Raw genomic sequence first — 22069 nt, forward strand, 5'->3', positions numbered from 1 at the left:
AGTCGGTGTTCAGTATGCACTAGTCGACCGAGTTGTTCCTAACTTACTATACAATAGCACACATCCTTTATAACAAAAAAAACTGCCTTCCAACACTCACCTCCCAATTTTTAATGACTTTATTGATGTTCTTCTTCCAACTTGGATGAAAGACAGACCTCCAATGATGCAAGCCACACGTTCCATGTCTTGTATTTCAGACCTTTGGGATGGGAGGGTCCGGAGTTTCCCGCTGCGACCTGAAGCAGAACCTACTGGAGGGCGGCTGCTCCGAGGCTGCTCTGGAGTCGCCTGCCAGCACGTTGGTAGTGTTGGAGGACCGGGCGCTCAGCGACAAGGCCTCGGGCGCGGCGGGAACCGTCACCCAAATACAGCCCCAGAAAATCCACATGGTTCTCAGGCCAGGTAGATGACCATCATCTAGAGCAGAGGTGTCAAATCTAGGAGGTTCCAATCTGGCCCGTAGGTTATTCTGCCTGACAGGCACATTGTAGCTTTCATTCATACAAAACCACATGCTTTTATTTTGACACAGGCGCCGTAAAGCTAAATTTGTGTGATCGAGTGCACGCACTCGTGCACTGGGCTTACTTTTGTGTCTGCAGTTACATTAGTTTATTCACCCCTTCCAGTTGAAAATGGATTGGATGTCTAGCTCCGTCAAAGGCAGCCAATGGGTTAACAAGAAAGTGACCCAAAACCAGTGGTGGATGAAGTACTCACTTTTTTTTATTTTTACTGAAGTAAAAGTATAGATACAGGGGCAAAAATGACTTAAGTATAAGTACAAGTATCTAAGAAAAAAATACTCAAGTAAAAGTACAAAAGTACTTGCTTTAAAATTTACAAGTAAAAAGAAAAAGTATTTTCTCCCGATGCAGAAATGTGATATATATTAGGGGTGTCAAACGATTAAAATTTTTAATCAAGTTAATTACAGCTTAAAAATTAATGAATCGTAATTAATCGCAATTTAACGCAATACAAACCATCTCTAAAATATGCCGTATTTTTATGTAAATTATTGCTGGAATGGAAAGATAAGACACAAGATGGATATATACATTCAACATACGGTACATAAGTACTGTATTGCTTTATTATAACAATAAATCAACAAGATGGCATTACCATTATTAACATTCTCTTAAAGCGATCCATGGATAGAAAGACTTGTAGTTCTTAAAAGATAAGTTATAGAAATTTTATATCAAAACCCCTCTTCATGTTTTCTTTTTTATAAAATTTGTAAAATTTTCAATCAAAAAATATTACACCACTGTTGATGTCAATAATTACTTACACATTGCTCATGGGTGCTGAAGCCTATAAAATCAGTCGCACCCAAGCGCCAGCAGAGGGCGGTAAAACTCCGAAAAACACAACAAGTACACCTTTCACTGTGCTCTCATTTTAATCTGTTTGAGCGGGGCATTTGTGCGTTAATTGTGTCAAATATTTTAACGGGATTAATTTTAAAAAATTAATTACCGCTCGTTAACGCGATCATTTTAAAAGCCCTAATATGTATATATATATATATATATATATATATATATATATATATATATACACACACATACTTAAAACCGTTAAGGATGGGAAAAAAACAAGTAATAAAATTTAACAAGCTCCAAAAACTCCAAAAGTTAGCTTAATGGCAGATTGCAAGCAACTATCAGGTGCATACCCACCTACCATCTGTAGTGCTTCCTGGTCCGTTGGTCACCTCGGTCCTCCTCAAGTTTTTGGAGGAGTTGCCGCCAGACGGATCGTTGGACTTTGGTGGTTTCTAGCTTGATCGGAATAAGACCACATTTTTTCATGGCAGCCTTCACCTGGTCCGTATAGCGCTTTTTTGGCCGTCCTACCTAGCGACAGCACCTTTCAAGGCTAGCGCTCCTCTGACATACTAACTACATGGCGTAGCCAACGAAATTAGTGCTGGGTGACTGTAGCCTCCACACTGGTGGAGTTGGTTTTACAGAGTTTCGCAATGTGGGGAGGACTCCGTCCTTCCAGGATATCCCCAATATTCATTGCAGGCACCTGATGTGAAAGGAGCGTCCATGCTTTGTTGACGTACAGGAGAGTTGACGACAAACTGCAGTCTTAGTGTGGCGTTTAAGATCTTTGTTTTGGAAGACTCTTCTCCTGAGTCTGCTGAAAGATGCTGATCCCTTTTTGGTCCAGTTTTGTATCACCCTGTCGATACTTCAATCTTCAGAGAGCGAGAGCTGCCCAGGTATTGAAATGAGTCCACTACTGCAGGTGGCTTATTGGAGATGGTGAAGGTTGGTGGATGAGATGGAGGAGTGGATGCCCACTGACATATAACCTCAGTCTTTGCCATGTTAACAGAGAGGCCCAGTCTACCATAGGCACTTATAGACCACAGACCCGTAAGTATCTTAAAATTACAAGGAAGTGACGTAAAATGCTAAATTCATTCCCTGCCATTGACAACGATAGAGGTCCGATTCACTTAAACTGGAAGGACTGGCCGTGAATGCTCATCTTCCAGCGCCACTGACAGCGGTCGACGTCCATTCCATTTTGACTGGGATGAAAATGGATTAAATGTTAAACTCCGTCAATGGCAGACAGTGAGTTAATTTATTTGGCTAAGTCCGGCCTACGTGAGATCTAATTGCCATAAATGTGGCCAGCCAACCAAAATGAGTTTGACACCCCTGGTCTGGAGCCTTGAACTACGGTCCCTTCCTTTTTTAAAATCTTGCTTTTTTACAGGGGATTCCAAGACATTCACTGTCAGCGTGAAACAAGTGGAGGACTACCCTGTGGACCTCTACTACCTGATGGATCTTTCTTTCTCCATGAAGGATGACTTGGCTCGCCTGTATACTCTGGGCAACGAGCTGGCCAAGACCATGGGCAAGACCACCAGTAACCTGCGGATGGGTTTCGGAGCCTTCGTGGACAAGACCGTGCCGCCCTACATGTACATGGCTCCTCCTGAAGTTATTGAGAACCCTTGCGTTGGGTAAGTGGCACCAAAATCTGCTGATTAGCAAGGAAAAATCTTTTGTCCTCAGTCGTCGTCCTCTCTGCCAAATCCCGAAGGATTCACGATACGTGCCAGGCGCAGTTTGGCTTCAAGCACGTGCTGTCCCTCACGGAAAAGGTGGCTCGCTTCACTGAAGAAGTGGGGAAGCAGCAGGTGTCGCGAAACATTGACGCCCCGGAGGGCGGATTTGATGCCGTAATGCAGGCAGTCGTGTGCAAAGTAAGGACTTGAAATGCTCCTTTTACGCGATTCCTCGTCTCACTTCTCTCGACTGTATCGAAGGACAAAATCGGTTGGCGTTCGGACGCTTCCCATCTGCTGGTGTTCACCACCGACGCCAAAACGCATATCGCCCTTGACGGACGCCTTGCTGGCATCGTGCAACCCAATGATGGACAGTGTCACCTGGGTAGTGATAATGTCTACAACAAATCCACCATATTGGTAAACAAACTTTCTAACTTGCTCTTAAACCACAAAATTTTTGCCTGCCATTGACGGCGCAAGACATCCAATCCCTTTTGACTGGGAGAGGGCGAATGAACATACCTTCGTTAGCCCCTCCTGGTCAAAAATTAATTGGATGTCTAGCGCCGTCATTGGCAATAAAACGTGAGCGTTCCGTCGTCTCATTCAGTCTGTGTCGTACCACCAGATGTAACACTCCTTGTAGTTGAAAACCAGTGCTATATTGGGGCAAATAAGTATTTAGTCAACCACCAATTGACCAAAAAAGTTCTCCTACTTGAAAAGATTAGAGAGGCCTGTAATTGTCAACATGTCAAGCTTAACCATGAGAGACAGAATGTGGGGGGGGGGGCAGAAAATCACATTGTTTGATTTTTAAAGAATTTATTTCCAAATTAGAGTGGAAAATAAGTATTTGGTCACCTACAAACAAGCAAGGTTTCTGTCTGCTAAAGACGTGTCAAGTTCAAAAATAGACCCTTAGGTAGACATTTGTAAAATTACCCAAAAATAAGGAGAGAAGACTCTCAGTTTTCTTGGCCAAGGAGAGCAAAGAGGGACTAGACAGAGAAATGCTAGATTACGCTGTATAGTCACCAAAATTGATCTAAGGAAAAAAACCTCCTTGCTCTTTTTATTAGGGGTTTGTCCTAACACAGAAGAGTGCTGCCCTAAAGGGAGGGGGAAAGCAAGCTGGAGACACCCATGTGATTTTGGTTGGCTATGTTTGAGCATGTAGGTGGAACTAACTAAATACACGTGTGTAAGCAAGGGCACAAGGGCACTTAGGTAAAGTGGTCAGAATGACCCAGTCACTTCAGTTATGCAACGCTGCGGCCATGGAAGATGTCCTCGAATGGAAGATTGTCCTCGAAAGTCTAGACGAAAGTCCAGACGTAAGATGCTGAAGATGTCCTAGATGGTCTAGTTACGCAATGTTGCGGCCATGAAGCAAGGCAGTTGTCACTCCGACCCTCTTTAACACTTTGTAACACTTAAACATTAACTTAAACAGCCTAGTATAGCAAGCAATAATCATTTACTGGTTATATCAAATAAGAAAAAATATGGCAATGTGTATTATGTATGTATTAGGTATATATGAGCACAAGCAAATAATCAATCAAGCAAATATTCAATCAACCCTCAATAATTAACTCAACAAGACGTCTAACTTATTCTAACGAGGTCTAACGAGGCTCCACTCGTCACCTGTATTAATGGCAACTGTTTTAACTCATTATCAGTATAAAAGACACCTGTCCACAACTCAGTCAGTCACACTCCAAACTCCACTATGGCCAAGACCAAAGAGCTGTCGAAGGACACCAGAGACGAAATTGTAGACCTGCACCAGGCTGGGAAGACTGAATCTGCAATAGGTAAAACGCTTGGTGTAAAGAAATAATCTGTGGGAGCAGTTATTAGAAAATGGAAGACATACAAGACCACTGATAATCTCCCTTGATCTGGGGCTCCATGAAAGATCTCACCCCGTGGCGTCAAAATGATAACAAGAACGGTGAGTAAAAATCCCAGAACCACACGGGGGACCTAGTGAATGACATACAGAGAGCCGGGACCACAGTAACAAAGGCTACCATCAGTAACACAATGCACCGCCAGGGACTTAAATCCGGCACTGCCAGACGTGTCCCCCTGCTGAAGCCAGTGCACGTCCGGGTCCGTCTGCGGTTCGCTAGAGAGCATTTGGATGATCCAGAAGAGGACTGGGAGAATGTGTTATGGTCAGATGAAACCAAAGTAGAACGTTTTGGTAGAAACACAGGTTCTCCTGTTTGGAGGAGAAAGAATACTGAATTGCATCCGAAGAACACCATACCCACTGTGAAGCGGGGGGGTGGAAACATCATGCATTGGGGCTGTTTTTCTGCAAAGGGACCAGGACGACGGATCTGTGTAAAGGGAAGAATGAATGGGGCCATGTATCGAGAGATTTTGAGTGAAAATCTCCTTCCGTCAGCAAGGGCATTGAAGATGAGACGTGGCTGGGTCTTTCAGCATGACAATGATCCCAAATACGCAGCCAGGGCAACAAAGGAGTGGCTTCGTAAGAAGCCTTTCAAGGTTCTGGAGTGGCCAGTCTCCAGATCTCAACCCATAGAAAATCTGTGGAGGGAGTTGAAAGTCCGCGTTGCCCAACGACAGCCCCAAAACATCACTGCTCTAGAGGAGATCTGCATGGAGGAATGGGCCAAAATACCAGCAACAGTGTGTGAAAAGCTTGTGAAGAGTTACAGAAAACGTTTGGCCTCCGTTATTGCCAACAAAGGGTACATAACAAAGTATTAAGATGAACTTTTGGTATTGACCAAATACTTATTTTCCACCATGATTTGCAAATAAATTCTTTAAAACTCAAACAATGTGATTTTCTGTTTTTTTTCCACATTCTGTCTCTTATGGTTGAGGTTTACCCATGTTGACAATTACAGGCCTCTCTAATATTTTCAAGTGGGAGAACTTGCACAATTAGTGGTTGACTAAATACTTATTTGCCCCACTGTATGTTGGAGTTTTGTCTGATCTGACAGCGATCACTTCCCGTGGTTTGCAGGATTATCCTTCCTTAGCGCTTCTGACTGAAAAAATGTCGGAAAACAACATCAACTTGATTTTCGCCGTGACAAACTACGTTGTGCCGCTCTACAAGGTAAGACTTGACTTTGAAAGCTCGGGAACCGGGGTCAGCGTGTCAGTGCTCTCTTTTCCCAGGAATACAGTCAGCTCATGCCAGGCAGCACCGTGGGAAAGTTGTCCGGCGACTCCGGGAATGTTATTGAGCTCATTGAGGACGCGTACGCGGTAAGAACTTTTATTCTACAAACCTGAGCCAATTTTACGTCGTGATTTATTTTGGGGTGCAGAAAATTCGCTCTAAGGTGGAGCTGGAGCTTCTGGGGGTTCCGGAGGAGTTGAATCTGTCATTCAACGCCACTTGCCTGAACGGTGAAGTCATCCCCGGTTTGAAGTCTTGCTCGGGCCTGAAGATCGGAGACACAGTATGTTGAAATGCCGGTATTTGTCTTGATACGTCCCTCAAAATAACCGTGGTCTTCAGGTGTCTTTCAGCGTGGAGGCCCAACTGAGAGGCTGCCCAGAGGAGGGAACCCGGACTTTCACCCTGAAACCTCGAGGATTTAAGGACTCCCTGGAGGTCACGGTGGTTTTCGCGTGCTCGTGCGACTGCGAGGCGGACGCCGAGGTCGACAGCCCGTCTTGCAGCGGAGGCAACGGCACTTACGAGTGCGGCGTGTGCCAGTGCCACGAAAGGAGGCTGGGCCCTCACTGCGAGTGCTCGCTGGAGGACTACAGCCCCTCCGACGACGCCAAGTGCATCCCCAAGCCCGGGAGCCCGCCGTGCAATGGACGCGGGGACTGCCTGTGCGGGCAATGTTCGTGTCGCAACAGTGACTTCGGCCAAGTGTGGGGAAAACACTGCGAGTGTGATGACTTTAACTGCCTACGCTTCAAGGGGGAGCTGTGCTCAGGTGAGTGGGTCTTGTTATTCATTTATTTTTATCCCCCGTTTTTTTAACCTGTCCTGTTCAGCTGCCTGACACGGAAAATGGAGAGCTGTGTGCCCGATTGGTCTGAACAGTTTTAATGTATCACGTGGGAGTATGATATATTTCCATTGTCATCATTCAGTGTACCTCGTTAATTACGAGAAAGCAGTGAACAGTGTTGGAGATGTCTTTCAGGTCCTCCGTGTGTTCGTTTTCAATTCAGGTGAGACGGCTAGACTGGATTGCAAAGTAAAAGACTGGAGACAAGAGATCAATACTGCGCAGTTTTAATTTCAGAAATTTCTGGGTGCATTCAATGACAGAACAAGCTGTGTAGAGAAATGCACACCGAACAGAGACCTCAGCGTTCCTTATATGCTGTACTTAAAAGGAGGTGTGTCTGTTTGGTGATGAATTGATCATGCAAAATAGGTCATAAGCCTTGCTGTTTGGCAGTTAAAAGTCCATGATTATCTGAGGCAATACTAACTATCAGCAATTTCAGTGAAAAACAACTGGTCATGCTTGCAAGCATATCAGAAGATTGCATTAGGCGAGATGTATACTGACTTCAACAGGAAGGGGTTATAGGAGAACAGAAGAAAAGAAGGAGAGAGAGAGAGACAGAAGAAGCCCGAACAACAACAAGAAATACATTGAAAGTCTACACTAACTATGAATATGTTGGTGCTATCGTTAGCTAGTATTTCCAGTTGACACCATGTGGGGGGCCTGATAACCAAGGAAAGGGTTAGGGGGAGAGATAAGTGATTGGTAAGGGTGGAGTGTACACAAATCAGCCATGTGGTCTAGAACTCCCAGTATTTGTGTTAAATCCCTTGTGAGTATGAGGATATTGGCATCCTATTTTATGTTGTCTCATCGCTAAACCTGACACTGAAGTTTTCAAATTGAGTGTGTCCAGTTTCACCTACTCATGCATGAATCCCATCTGACACGTGATAGTCCCGCAAACGAGTGGAGATGTCGCTTGGGTGCCGCCCAAGGGCCACGGCCCTTCCCAGCCAATCGGGGGTGTGAGCCAGCGCAGACCATCCCTCCGGCAGCCTAGCAAAAGGGCTGTCGTCATCCCCCAGGGATCCAGGGTGGTCCCTCGGACCATCCGCGCCCCCATCAACCAGCCTTCACGGATGGGATAACAACTCCCAAACACGAGCCACCGCTGCAGCACCTGAACTGGCATGGCACATCGCCGGACCCCCCAATGGCCCAGCAAGTCCAGGGCAGGGAAGGAACCCCCCGCTGGAGCAGGTGATAACCAGCCAACCCATCAGGCGTCCAGCCAGCGACCCGTGCCCGAGCGCAGTGTGGATAACCAGGCAGAGAAGAGAGGGGTAGGTGGAAGCAGGAGATTGCCGAGGCAGGCAGAGAGGAGGCCACGCCATAGAGAAAAGGTGTGGGACCCACCTATCACCCTATTACTGTGGCCATTACCCAGCACCGTGATGGGATTGTGTGGGGAGGGTAGTGCAGTGCATGTATTAAAACAGGAGTTCTGTGTAGTTTTCCTTGTTAACTCTTTGGCGGCGCTGGATGTCCAATCCATGTCAACTCAAATGAACGAGTGCCCCCTAACGACTAAAACTAAAAGTGTTCCATTTTTTCGCGATCGTTTGCGATTTTTGAGAAAAAGATTCTGGTTTCAGTGGGGGTTTTGTTATCTTTTGGCGGGCTTTGCTATTTTTGCCCGTTTTTTCGCAGGCTTTATTTTTGCCTTTGACTACAGTCTTACCTGTTTTCAATGTTTTTTCTTTCAAATTGTCGACATTATTTTGTGGTTTTCGTTCTTTTTTGGAGCATTGATTTTAGAGCATTCCTGGGCGGGTCAAATTAGTGTTTTCGTTAATGATGACTATAACTAACATTTTGTCGACGAACAATTTTTTCATGACGAGACAATAACAAGCTAAAAACGTGTTTTGAGAGAATAAGCCATGACGAAACGAATTCCAGTTTTCTTCTTTCGAGACAAGAACGAGAGGAAAATGCGCCATAGCTTCCGTCACATGTTCACAACGTGTGACATTTTTATGTGTAGTTAGCCTGCATTGGAAGTAGTGTCTGGTTGTGTCACTCATGTGATCTGCTGCACCCCCCACCCCAATTTACCAGTGTAATCTCCAGTCTCCCCATTGCTTGTTTTGAAACACACACGGTAAGATTGGTTTTCTTATCTTGGCAAAAAGAGAATATACAATGTTGCTTTAGCCCTTAAAGAGCTGTGCTGAGTGATCATCACACATTAAAGGTAACTCGTAGCATTAGCATACTATTCACGTTCGCATTAGGCTAATGCTGACAGTTAGCGTCCTTTCTGTCTTCCACAACTTTTTTTGCATACAGTTTGTGGCGTCAGGTGGGTATAAATAATTGAAAATAATGTACTGTTTTCCTGCTGAGTGTGTATTATCACCAAGTTGGTGAGAGATTTGTTGATGCGTGAAGGTGAGACAAAGAGAAACACATTTCGAAATGACTAAAATATGACTAATACTAATATGTATGAGTGGCCAAGACAGACGAAAATTAAAAGGGCTACCAAAAACAACGCTGGTCAAAATAAATTGGACGTCTTGTACCGTCAATGGCACTCAAACAAAGAAGTGACCCAAAAGATAATACAAAGTGACCGAAAATCTACAAAAGTAATGGGTACAATCATTTTTGTATGGGTCTGTTTCTTTTTTTTTCTAATAGTTCTGTTTAAAGCCAATTTAAAATTAATTGCCGAGTTCAATTATTTCATTTTCAATCCATTTTTATTTATTTGTACCTTTGTAAGTGGTTTCAGTGACCATTGAAACAATTTTGTTCAAGTCCAAAACTACATCAAAGCTATCAGGAAAGGTGTTACCTCCTTCTCTTTCCTGACCTAGAAACCTTTGTCTCCTGCAAAAATTGTCAACACACCTTAACGGATACACGTGTCCTCAGAAGCTTTTTCATAATCACTTGAAATGGCCATCAGAGGAACATCTAAGTTCTTGTTTAACTTTCTTTCCCTGCAGCCGTGTGTTTTCAGAGCTGTATGAGAAGCAATCAACAAGAGCCAGCAAGTACTGTATGTCCTGGGGGCCCATAAATGAGAGAGGGGGAGGGACAGAGAACAGGAAGGTTTTCATTCTTTTACAGGAAAAGAACACAAAACCTCCTTCCACTCCTGCCTCCTCCCTCTTATCTTTTAATACCTTTTTATCAGCTTTTGTCAGTCTCCTCTTGAGCCTGCTCGCCAGTTTTAAAAGCCGGATGTGAAATCATGTCCAGCTCAAACTCCCTCTTTGCACACGTTTCCTGTAGTGAAGACAGATGAAAAGTCATTAGCCATTAACTAGAAGTTGTGAGGGAGTGACTCTTTAGACGTTGTTAGATGTTTTGTGGCTGAGACTGATCCCAAATGAGTCATTCATCGCCAAATCTTAATTAAATTTCTTGTAGCCTTTAATTCTACCTGCTCCAAATAGGTTGACATATTCAAAATTCAGCTTTCATTGGAGAGACAGCGAGAACCACAAGTGGTATTTGCCATGTGGAAAAATGGAATTTGCCATGTGGCATTTTTTTGCCATGTGGTGAAATTGATTTTGCCATGTGGCAAAATGGATTTTGCCATTTGTATTTTTTTTGGAGCCATGTGGCATTTTTTTTGCCATGTGACAAAATTGATTTTGCCTTGTGGCATTTTTTCTTTGCCATATGGTAAAATAGAATTTTCCATGTGTTTTTTTTTTTTTTTTTTTTTTTGCCATGTGCCATTTTTATTTGCCATGTGGCAAAATGGATTTTGCCAAGTGATTTTTTTTTTTGCCATGTGGCATTTTTTCGCCATTTGGCAAAATTGATTGTGCCATGTGCCATTTCTTCTTTGCCATGTGGCAAAATAGATTTTGCCATGTGACATTTTTTTGCCATGTGGCAAAATGGATTTTGCCATTTGGATTTTTTTGGAGCCATGTGGCATTTTTTTGCCATATGACAAAATTGATTTTGGCTTGTGGCATTTTTTTTTTTTTTGGTACGTGGCATTTTTGGGGGGTATATGGAATTTTTGCAGGCCATGCACGTCCATGTTATTGACGGCTATGCACGTCCACATTTTCCATTCTTTTTAAATGGCAGATAAACATATGTGGCTGTGATTGTTGACTATACACTTACCATTAGAGCGCATTGACATTCAACTTGCACCCAAGTCAGGCTATGCCATTGACAGCTATGCACATCCAAATTTTCCATTCATATTAGGCAGAGAAACGTGTGGTTGTGATTTTTGACCATACACTTTACATTACAGCGCATCCATTTAGAAAAAAAAATGCCACATGTCAAAATACATTTAGCTACATGGCAAAAAAACGCCACACACTTTTCTGTGTTGTGTTTTCAAACATACAAGACATTCAGAAGCCCAGTGTAACGAGTGATGCATGGTTAACAATTCCTTCACAGTTAATGTATAACACATTACTCACTCCCTATAGTGACAAGCAAAGTTCACAGGTGCGCTTGCCCAAGCATGTTTCAAGGTTTGAAAGAAAACACTTGGAACGGGCGTGGCTTTAACATCTTTAACCTCATTTAGGAATTTTCTCTCATTGGACCTCAAATGATGTGTTAAATATTTCAGCAGCATGCTGGGCCAGTATCAACACTAGTTTAACAAAGTCCTTCCACACATGGATAAACCGTGTGCAAGGACTCCACTTCCACTTTTTGCTGTACCAAATGGTCGAATTTGTTTTAAATGTAATCAGTTTCATTTCGTTTTCGTGTCACTGATGCCCCATCTTGACATTATTATTTCCTAATGTCCACAGCGCACTCACTGAACAGTGCCGGCTATCGACGTTAGCTACGTAATACACATATTTTTCAATAGAATGACAAGACGCTGATTTTAATTGAATGATTTATTCTCTTTAGCTATTTCATAGCTGTACCACTTTGCTACTGCAGACCTCCATCTGACCACGTTTGTTTGCGATTCTCTGGCAGGCCACGGCAAGTGCAACTGCGGGTTCTGCCAATGTGACGCCGGCTGGAAGGGCGACAACTGCAACTGCAGCACGCTCATCGATATGTGCGTGTCTAGCATCGGTTTGCTGTGCAGCGGCCGCGGTACCTGCGAGTGTGGCGTTTGCCAGTGTACTCAGCCCGGGGCCTATGGCGCCACCTGCGAAAAGTGTCCCACTTGCCCTGACTCGTGTACCATCAAAAAGTAAGGGACGTTCGGTTTATTCACACATTATTCAAGATATACAGTACATTCACCTGACTTGGATCCAATCCCACTCAGTGGCAGTGCGATTTTGAGTGCCAATGGTTGTCTGTCTCTGACTGACTGGAGACTAGTTTAGGGTGTAGCCCGCCTTTTCCCTGAAGTCACTTAAGATAGGGTTGCAAGGATGAGCGGTGCTGAAAATGGATGGACAGTACATACGTACATAAAACCATATACCAGTCTATATCCATCCATCCGTTATCTCTGCTCGCAGGGGGCAGTAGTTTTAGCAGGGAAACCCCAGACTTCCCGTCTCCAGCCACTTCAACCAACTCCTCCGGCGGGATCCTAAAGTGTTCCCAGGCCAGCCGAGAGACAGTGTCTCCAGTGTGCCCTGCGTCGTCTCCGGGGCCTCTCGTCGGTGGGACATGTCCGGAACACCTCTCCAGGGAGGCGTCCGGAAAGTATCCGAACGAGTTGCCCAGGCCACCTTAGCTGGCTCCTCTCAACACAGAGACTGAGCTTCTCACTATATCTTTAAGAGAGAGCCCGGACACCCTGCGGAGGCAACTAATTTCGGTCGTTTGTACCCGGGATCTTGTTCTTTTGGTCACGACTCAAAGCTCGTAACCATAGGTGAGAGTAGGAACCTAGATTGACTGGTAAATCGAGAGCTTTGCCTTTTGTCTCAGCCTGTTTTTCGACCACAACGGACCGGTACATCACTACAGACGCTGCATCGATCCAACTGTCGATCTCTGCCCTCACTTGTGAACAAGACCCCAAGATACTTGAACTCCTCCACTTGTGTCAGGATCTTATCCCCGACCCGGTGAGGGCACGCCACCCTTTTCCGACGGAGGACCGTGGTCTCGGATTTGGAGGCGCTGATCTTCATCCCGACCACTTTACACTCGGCTGCGAACAGTTCCAGTAAGAGTTTGATATCACAGCTCGAAAAAGGCAATAGCACCGCATCATCTGCAAAAAGCAGACATGCAATGCTGAGGCCAACAAACCAGACCCTTTGAATGCTTCGGCTGCGCCTAGAAGTTCTGTTCATAAGAGTTATGAACAGAATCTATGACAAAGAGCAACTTTGGCGGAGTCCAACCCTCACTGGGAACGAATCGGATTTACTGCCGGCAATGCGGACTAAACTCTGCGACCGGCCGTACAGGGACCGAACAGTCCTTACCAGGGGGCTCGGTACCTCATACTTTTGAAGCAATCCCCCACAGGACAAAAGTTATGAACAGAATCGGTTGTCACAAGTATATGAATACTATTAAAACTTTAACTGATACTGTTGCGGTGCAAATCTTTTTTCAGGGAGTGTGTGGAGTGCCAGCACTTCAAGAGAGGCCAGTACACCGAAGACGAGAGCTGCAGTCGCATCTGCAAAGACCAAATTAAAGTGGTGACCCAACTCGGTGAGAACCCACCATCTTGAATGATTTTCTTTCGCGAGCACCTTCAAAAGCGGTCGCTCTCGACCTGTTTGCAAGGTAGAGTTCCTCTCTGAAAATGCGGTCAACTGCTCATACAAGGATGAGAATGACTGCGTGGAGCATTTCCAGTATTACGAAGACGAAAGCGGCAAATCCATCTTGTTTGTGATAGAAGAGCCAGGTAAGTCTGGCTCTTTTAAGACATCCCATTGTGTCAGAATGCGACACATTGGAAATTGATTTATGAACTTGATGATGGTTGCAAATGACATCTTCATTTTTTGTTCAGAGTGTCCTCAGGGTCCCGACACCCTGGTGGTGCTGTCGGCTGTGGCCGGAGCCATCTTGCTCCTGGGCCTGGTGGCTTTGCTCATTTGGAAGCTGCTGGTCACCATCCATGATAGAAGGGAGTACGACAGGTTTGAGAAGGAACGAGCCAAAGCCAGATGGAACACGGTGAGGATAGCAGGGTTTCCCTTAGGATTTTTTGAAGCTGTGGTGGTGGGATGCATCAGAGTCGGGACAGCCTCACCATGTCGTGGGAAGGCGAAATTGCGGCATATCATGACAAATGAGAATTTTTTTTTCACATCCCCCCCCCCCCCCAAAAGAACCATAACAAATATCTATTTGAAATTATTTCATTAGCCAAGGCTAATGTCGTGGCTCTCAGCTACGGTACATGTACGTAAAATGCGTGGTTGATTCAGGCGACATTACCCTACGTCAGTACTTCTCAAATGGTGGGGCGCGCCCCCCCAGGGGGGCGCAGAGCGATGCCAGGGGGGGCGCGAGTGACCTCGGGGAACATGCTTTTTTTTTTTTTTTTTTTTTTTTTTTTGCCGTACTAGAATAAAGTGTACTTGCACATCCACTCCGTGGGTGGCAGTGGCGCTCTCATTTTCAAAGTGCGTGCAGTATTTTTGAAGTAAGCAAGAGCACACGGAAGAGACTCATGCAGAGCTGGACTCACGCAGCGACCCACTGTCTTTCTCACGTGTCCGGCCGAGAAGTGCCGTTTTCGGCTTGGGATCGTCACGACCACCGCCCTTACCTACGGTTCTCCCTCGGCCGCCGAGAATGCGCTTTTTTCGGGCCGTCTGCCTTTGACTTTTAATATAGTGGGAAATGAGGAAAGACCACTGTTTACTGAGTCTAAAAATGATTATAGCGGAGAAGCCAAATCAGTTAAGACGCCACTTAAAGACATTAGACCTCAATCTCATTGACAAGCCGCTTGATTGTTTTTCAGCGAAAATGTGCCGAATATTGCCAATTGTCACAATCGTCCCGCTTTGTCAGTGTTATATCAGTAAACCAGTGAGCACTGTGGTGAATCAGCGAAAATAAAAACTTTCCTTCTGGCCAGAGACCTTTTTCCCCCCTTCTATTCAGTTTTGTTTTTTTTCGGTCAAATTTTTTGGCATGTTGTCCTGAAGAGTAAATGTTTCTAATCAATTTGAATTTGTTATTATTTACTGATTTTATTACATTTTATTTTTCAGTATCAAATGGTCAAAAATGTACCTTGAGTGTATTTTTACAGTTTGGATGTGGCTTTTTTTTTTTTTTTTTTTTAACTTCAGGCAAATTGATGCGCATTAAGTCTTTTCTGTTACAAGCAACACAATGTTAAAAAAGTTATACTTTATTATAAGTTGATCTATGTTACTTTTTTTCTTTAATAGAAAAAAAAGGACACAATGTTAGGCTGAGGCGTACTTATAATAGTAATATAGACGAATGATACTATTTACAGTGGCGGCAGAGAGTTGGGGGGGGCGCGAAACATTTACGTCTTCCTTGGGGGGGCGTAACAGAAAATAATTGAGAAGCACTGCCCTACGTAATAATACGACTTACACATGATCGTAGCTCAGCATTATGAGATGATGTACGCTTTGTGAATATGAATTGTTTGGGAATAAATTGAAATTAATACGTACTACATTACCACAACAATAATATACCTTCTGTTAACAGACCCATTTCAAGGAGAAGGGGGAAATTCTAATAATTGTGTAAAATTTTTTACTAGTTTCGGTGAGAAGGTGAATATTTTTTTGTTGTTTTTCGTGAACTACATTTCCAACTTAAACGAACATCGAAGTACCATTTAGCTTAGTGAGGAGAGGTATGCGAGTCATTTTTCGAGTGTCCCAGAGCTCGCGAAACTTGAAAAAAAAACGTCTTTATCAAGGTTTCGTCAGCCGTGATTGCGTACATCCGTCTGCCGAAACAGCCTGATAGCACAGATATAAGTACGCCTGCCCCTCTGCTATTGGATGTGTTGTTGATGTTAGCACGGAGGCGCTCTGAAAATAGAGCAAGGCTCTATTTTGGGCCCCGCCTCTTGGAGCAAATTCATTCAAACTTGCCGTTCCGTCCAAACGGCTGTCCACTTTCGCCAAAAAGTCCGATCCAAAATACTGTCATGCCCCGGATAGGGGGGAAGAAGAAGAGGAGTCGGTATTGGCTTACCCTCTTTATTTTGGCAACAATAAAGAAAAACAATAACAAAATAACAGCCGGCTACCGCGACATGTGACCGCTATCTCGCCCGTTCTCGCATTCTTTCAACTCGCTTCCCCCTACGTCATAGCTCCCCATTCCGATTGACTCTAAAGGGGGCCGCGCATAGTTACGGACAAGGCGTGGCAGCTTTTATTTTGGTGTGGCGGTGCGCCGTAATCTTTTTTATGTAGGGGAAACCCTGGATAGAGAGAATTGCCTCACCTTAACAGCAGTGGCATGGGAAGTGGGGTGCTGAGGGTGCAGCAGCACCCCGTGGTGTTGGGGAGAAAAAAAGTGTTTTGGTTAATTCTTTTTTTGTTTTTGTTAAAAATACATTGAACCAATAGCATATTTAATTTTAAGGATTAAATATATATATGTTGAAAAAGACATATATATATTTTTTAACATGGTCACCACCTGATACCTTGCTTGCTACTGGGTCACGTTGAATAAGGCGCTGTTGGACAGGAAAAGTGAACTGTTGACAGAGGAGGCGATAACATGGCGCAGAAAAAAAATAGCAGTTTTTTCCTTACAAAAACAGTGAGATTTTCTAAAATTCAAATCAAAAAATGAAGATGATTACAGTGGCAGTTCTATAATAGTAATAATACATTTCATTTATAGAGCGCTTTTACAGCCGTCTCGCTGCGGGGATTTACCTTATAAAACATAGGAGCTTTTATTTCCAAAACAAAACTCCAACACACACTGTAGGTGAAATAGAACGCTGTCTTTATAGCAGCCTAGTAGTAGTACGTAGACTGTCCAGAATGCGTGTGTACTGTCATTATGCACGCCTTGTATGAACAAAACTCATGAGATGACAAATTTGGACTGAAACGGCTGTTTTTGGATGGGAAAAACTAAAGACGATCCTCAGCACCCCCTGCTGTGAGTGTCTCCTAGCGCCCCTGTCTTACGGTCACCATCATGAACTTATCTGTTCTGCAAGTTTTTAGAGCAGTGTCTTTTTAGAGAATTTTGACAGACCTTTCAGAATGCACAGGATATTGAGTTGTGTGATTAAACTGCCTTTTGTTTCACAGGCCAACAATCCACTGTACAAAGGAGCGACATCCACCTTCACCAATGTGGCGTACAGAGGCGCCTCCTCCAGCTGAATGCTACTGTAACACAAGCACAAACGCCGAATGTACTGGCCTTCCGGCAGACCAGAGATGTGACATGTGACGAGGCCAGCCATATTTATTGCCGCATACTGTACTAGGACCTAAACTTGCATTGTTGGTAAAAAAAAAAAAAAAAAAACTTACTTTCAAAGTTGAAGTCACTTTTATTTTTATCATGTCACATCGTCAGTATGTATGCACATTAAGTTTGCACTTGTTTGTTTACAAAAGGGTTTTTGTAAGAGATGGCTTTTTTGTTGTTGTTGTTGTTGTTGTTCTTTGTGGTGGTTTTAGAGCTTGCTGAAAACTATTACAGTTTGGAATACATTTGCTGCAAGTTCTTTTAAAATGCAACAGCCATCGCTAATGCTGAATCTTAAATTTTTCAAGTGTGAATACTAGGGCTGTCAAAATTATCGTGTTAACGGGCGGTAATTAATATTTTTAATTAATCACGTTAAAATATTTGACGCAATTAACGCACATGCCCCGCTCAAACAGATTAAAATGACAGCAGTGTAATGTCCGCTTGTTACTTGTTTTTTGTTGTTTGGCGCTTGGGTCCAAATGATTTTATGGGTTAGTACCATAAGTGAGCATGGTGTAATTATTGACATCAACAATGGCGAGATACTAGTTTATTTTTTGATTGAAAATTTTAATAATTTTAATAAAACGAAAACATTGAGGGGTTTTAATATAAAATTTCTATAACTTGTACTAACATTTATCTTTTAAGAACTACAAGTCTTTCTATCCATGGATCGCTTTAAGAGAATGTTAATAATGTTAATGCCATCTTGTTGATTTATTGTTAGAATAAACAAATACAGTACTTATGTACCGTATGTTGAATGTATATATCCGTCTTGTGTCTTATCTTTTCATTCCAACAATAATTTACAGAAAAATATGGCATATTTTATAGATGGTTTGAATTGCGATTATTTACGATTAATTAATTTTTAAGCTGTAATTAACTCGATTAAAAAATTTAATCATTTGACAGCCCCAGTCAATACATTTCTGTATGAAATGTGCTTGGAAAAATGCCAATAAATGTTTGCTTAGGTGCACTTTATGGCAAAGCTTTAAATGTTGTTGTACTCTGTACAATGACAATAAATAGAAGAGAATAGAATTGTCATTGTCAGCAACGAAAAGAAAATTGTGAACAACGAAATTTGACATGGCACTCCAGTATAAACATATGTATTTAATTAAAATAAAATATATAAACAGGAAAATATATACACTAGAGCAGGGGTCCCCAAACTTTTTCCTGTGAAGGCCACATAACTTTTCCTTTCTCTGATGAGGGGCCGGGGTCAGTTTGTAACAGAAAAAGTGTGACGATTGTAGGAGTGCCTAAATGTAAAAAAAAATATTGTTTTTCAGAAAGCCACAATCAAATAACCCTTTCTGGATTCTTCATGGAACAAAAGTAAATAAAATAAAAATAATAATATAACATAATAATAATAAATAATAATAACACTGTTAATTAAATAGATAATAACCAAATAACCCTCTCTGAGTTCTTCACAGAAAAAGGCCAGGAAATAAATAACACTATTGAGGAAAAAAAAATTCAAAATGCTCTCTCGTATTGTTTAGGGGGCCGGACCAAATGTGGAGGCGGGCCGTATCAGGCCCGCGGGCCGTAGTTTGGGGACCCCTGCTCTAAAGCTAAAAGTGAGTAATTATAGCTTGCTTAGACTGATATATGTCCAACACAGAAATGGTGCAATGCGGTCCTAATTTAGCAGTGCTATTTGTGCAAGCCCAAGAATATGAATAAAAATGTTCTATAAATAGAAAAGTGGTCTGAGTGATGTGAAAGGCTTTCCACTCTATTCTATTCTATTCTATTCTATTCTATTCTATTCTATTCTATTCTATTCTATTCTATTCTATTCTATTCTATTCTATTCGTTTTTACAGTTTTACTGGACATTGTCAATGCAAATTATCGTTCAAACATGATGAATGTCATAAAAATAATGAAAAATAATACTATAACTCGGCCTGGAAGCAGGACTGAACGCCCTTGCAGTTTGGCGCAACTCGGACGTCACACAAACTCGGACGGGACGCAGGGTCAGGGTGGTGACGGATCGTCCCCCTCCAATCATCTCATGAGAACCTAACATGCCTCTTTTTTGGGGGGGGATTAGAAATACATTCACACAACTAGGAGAAAAAACCCTATTGGAGAGAGTACAACAAAAAAGGAGGTGCTACTGAGCTGTCCAGCCATGCTCTCATTCAAAACCAAAATGAATCTTTCAATTGGGCCAGTTCAACCAAATGTGCCAAATTTTGTGGCTCTTTAAGCTGCTTAAGTCCCTGAAAAAGATCTACTTCCATTTAACTCATTCACTCCCAGCCATTTTCACCAGTGCAATCCCCTTCGCTCCCGGCCGTTTTACTGGATTTTGACTGATTTTGCAAGGCCCACAGAAAGTTATGTTATGCTATATAAACATGGAATCCACCAAAAGAAAGATTAGACTCTCTTCTTACATCAGGAAAAAAAAAGTTAGTTCATATCTTTTTCCGTTCTTTAGAAATAGAAATAGCTTAGTTTGAGCAATTTTCCAATTTCTGATGAAAAAAAAAAACAGAGAAATTGAGCTTTTTACAAATGCATACATTTCAAACATAACTTTGACTTTAACACAGCTATTTTTTGCTTTAGTTACATCCCAAACATCTGAATAATGTTTTCCTTTTACAAAATAACATAAACAACAAGACAAATAGAGCTTTTGATTGCAAAGTAACAACTTATTTACACATACCTAACTGAGAAATGACGCTGTTGTGGCAGCGACAGCCGGGTTAAACTTTTCCCTCATTGCTGCCTGTCTCTTAAAGATGGATTTTTTTGAGTCTTTCTTTTGTGGTGACCACTGCCTCGTGGCAGAGTTTGCCTGGGGAACTTGTGTTCCTGGAGGGGAACTCGCTTGGCCTTGCGCATTTCCGTGCGGAACACTGGAGGGTGCGGGGAACGCGAGCGGCCGAGCACGGCGGCGCAAGCTCTGCTCGGTGAGCAGCAAGGACTCAACGGCATCGTCCACTGCACTGGTGGTCCCGGTCGTTCTGCTCAGTCGTCCAACGCCTGGCATCCCGGGCGTCCTACCGGCTGTTCTTCTCGGTCGTCCGCCGCCTGGCATCCTGGACATCCGTTTGGTCGTCTTCCGCTGACGCCCCGGCCGTGCGGCCCGGCCATTCATTCCGGTGAATCGGGTTGGGGGTCTTACCAAATGCGCTACTGCCCTCCAGTGGCCAGTTTTGTTGCTTTAAAATGGATTTTGAGCATTGTGCTTTGGAGCTAGGTTGAATCAGAACCTAGAGATGTCTCTTGTGAAAAAAAAAATTAAACGTCTTTGGGACACTGAAACAATTAAAAATAGAACGTATTTATACGTTTTTGGGAGCAAATGAGTTAATTGCGAACAAATAGTCGTCATGGCAACAGCCATAGAGACATGTGGACATGGGCCTTAAAATGTAGTAATTGTCTTGTAACTACAACGATCAATCAGAAAAGAACTGGACATGTATAAGTAAAATGAATGACTTTCTGTTGCCACTAGTTAAGGCTGCAGAGTTGATGCAAACGACCCCTACAGGACTCTTCAGGGTACGACCCTCACCAAGCGTGGGAAGTTTGGCGCAGATACAGTATATTGTATGTCTGCCAAGTAATGACTGTTCAAAATTTGGCGAGAAAAAATGACGGTCATTTTCACTTTCCTGTTTGGACTCCCCTGCTTCAAGCAAACCACAATATTTTTCATCAGACATTTGAACACATGTCTTAAGGTTAGGGTTTGAGGTCAATGGATTATTTTTCCTTTGGAGGAGAAGCCTGTCTCGTAAAAAAGGCCGTTTCCTGTTGTCAGCAGAGGGCGCTAGGCCTAATGGAGAATATTTCAATGCAGTTCTGTTCAGGCTGGTATACATCACATACTTGCCAGATATGAAAAAGATTGAACCTTGTATCAGGGAGTTATTAGTCATTTACGGAGTATGGCGTGTTGCCAAAAAAATGGCCGACTTTGGCACCCTGCCCAGGTCAGATACGTGAATGAAAACTCACCATTTTGATAACTGAAGATCTCATATGTCTCATGAACAGTCTCACCAATTTTGAGGAGGGTCCTACTAATTCCCTAGGCGACACAGTCTTAAATGTGCACCCTTCAAATTGATAAAAAATTTCCCATTCGATCCAAAATACCTGATTTCCTGTTGGGTTTGGAACATGGGTGCAAGAGACTTTTTGGAGCAGTTTTGCGCAACGTACCGACTCCTCAAATTTCATTACTCTACGCTGAAAAAACCTTATAGGAGAGGCCTTTTTGAAAAATTCAACGGGGCGCCACTGAGCCATTTTGTTACATTTTTATTCGCAACGTTGCAAAATTATGGAAATGTACGCAAAGCCGCATGTATGTGCAAATTTTGGTGAGTTTTCGAGCATGTTCAGGCCTCCAATTTGGCCATTTTCATATGCCCTCAAAAAAGAAAAATAATCCTTTGCATTACAATAGGGCTCACGCGCCAGTTGCTGCTCGGGCCCTAATAACAACAAAAATCAAGCTCTCAAAAGCTGTGGACGTTTCCTGATTGCGATGCTGAAATTTCACTTCTATATCAGGCAGGAAAAACTATATATCTGATTAAAGCTTCTG

The 22069-nt window shown here is 43.1% G+C and overlaps 1 protein-coding gene across 3 annotated transcripts in view; it reads left to right on the top strand.

Annotated features, from left to right (window-relative positions):
• The window catches only part of LOC130904447 (integrin beta-3-like), a 34496-nt gene extending 15340 nt beyond the window's left edge, over nucleotides 1-19156 (top strand). For 2 of the 3 annotated variants that reach the window (XM_057817195.1, XM_057817194.1), the window contains exons 4-16: nucleotides 201-405; nucleotides 2752-3004; nucleotides 3085-3247; nucleotides 3311-3472; nucleotides 6075-6170; nucleotides 6233-6322; nucleotides 6385-6519; nucleotides 6579-7008; nucleotides 12040-12262; nucleotides 13598-13698; nucleotides 13778-13897; nucleotides 14006-14172; nucleotides 17283-19156. In XM_057817195.1, coding sequence (XP_057673178.1) covers nucleotides 201-405; nucleotides 2752-3004; nucleotides 3085-3247; nucleotides 3311-3472; nucleotides 6075-6170; nucleotides 6233-6322; nucleotides 6385-6519; nucleotides 6579-7008; nucleotides 12040-12262; nucleotides 13598-13698; nucleotides 13778-13897; nucleotides 14006-14172; nucleotides 17283-17357 — 2220 coding nt within the window. In that variant the 3' untranslated portion in view covers nucleotides 17358-19156. The remainder of the gene's footprint in view (nucleotides 1-200; nucleotides 406-2751; nucleotides 3005-3084; nucleotides 3248-3310; nucleotides 3473-6074; nucleotides 6171-6232; nucleotides 6323-6384; nucleotides 6520-6578; nucleotides 7009-12039; nucleotides 12263-13597; nucleotides 13699-13777; nucleotides 13898-14005; nucleotides 14173-17282) is intronic. The other variant, XM_057817196.1, reaches the window with a different exon arrangement.
• The last annotated feature ends 2913 nt before the right edge of the window (nucleotides 19157-22069 follow it).

The sequence above is a fragment of the Corythoichthys intestinalis genome, chromosome 16 (assembly GCF_030265065.1).
Source record: "Corythoichthys intestinalis isolate RoL2023-P3 chromosome 16, ASM3026506v1, whole genome shotgun sequence".
Taxonomy (NCBI): domain Eukaryota; kingdom Metazoa; phylum Chordata; class Actinopteri; order Syngnathiformes; family Syngnathidae; genus Corythoichthys; species Corythoichthys intestinalis.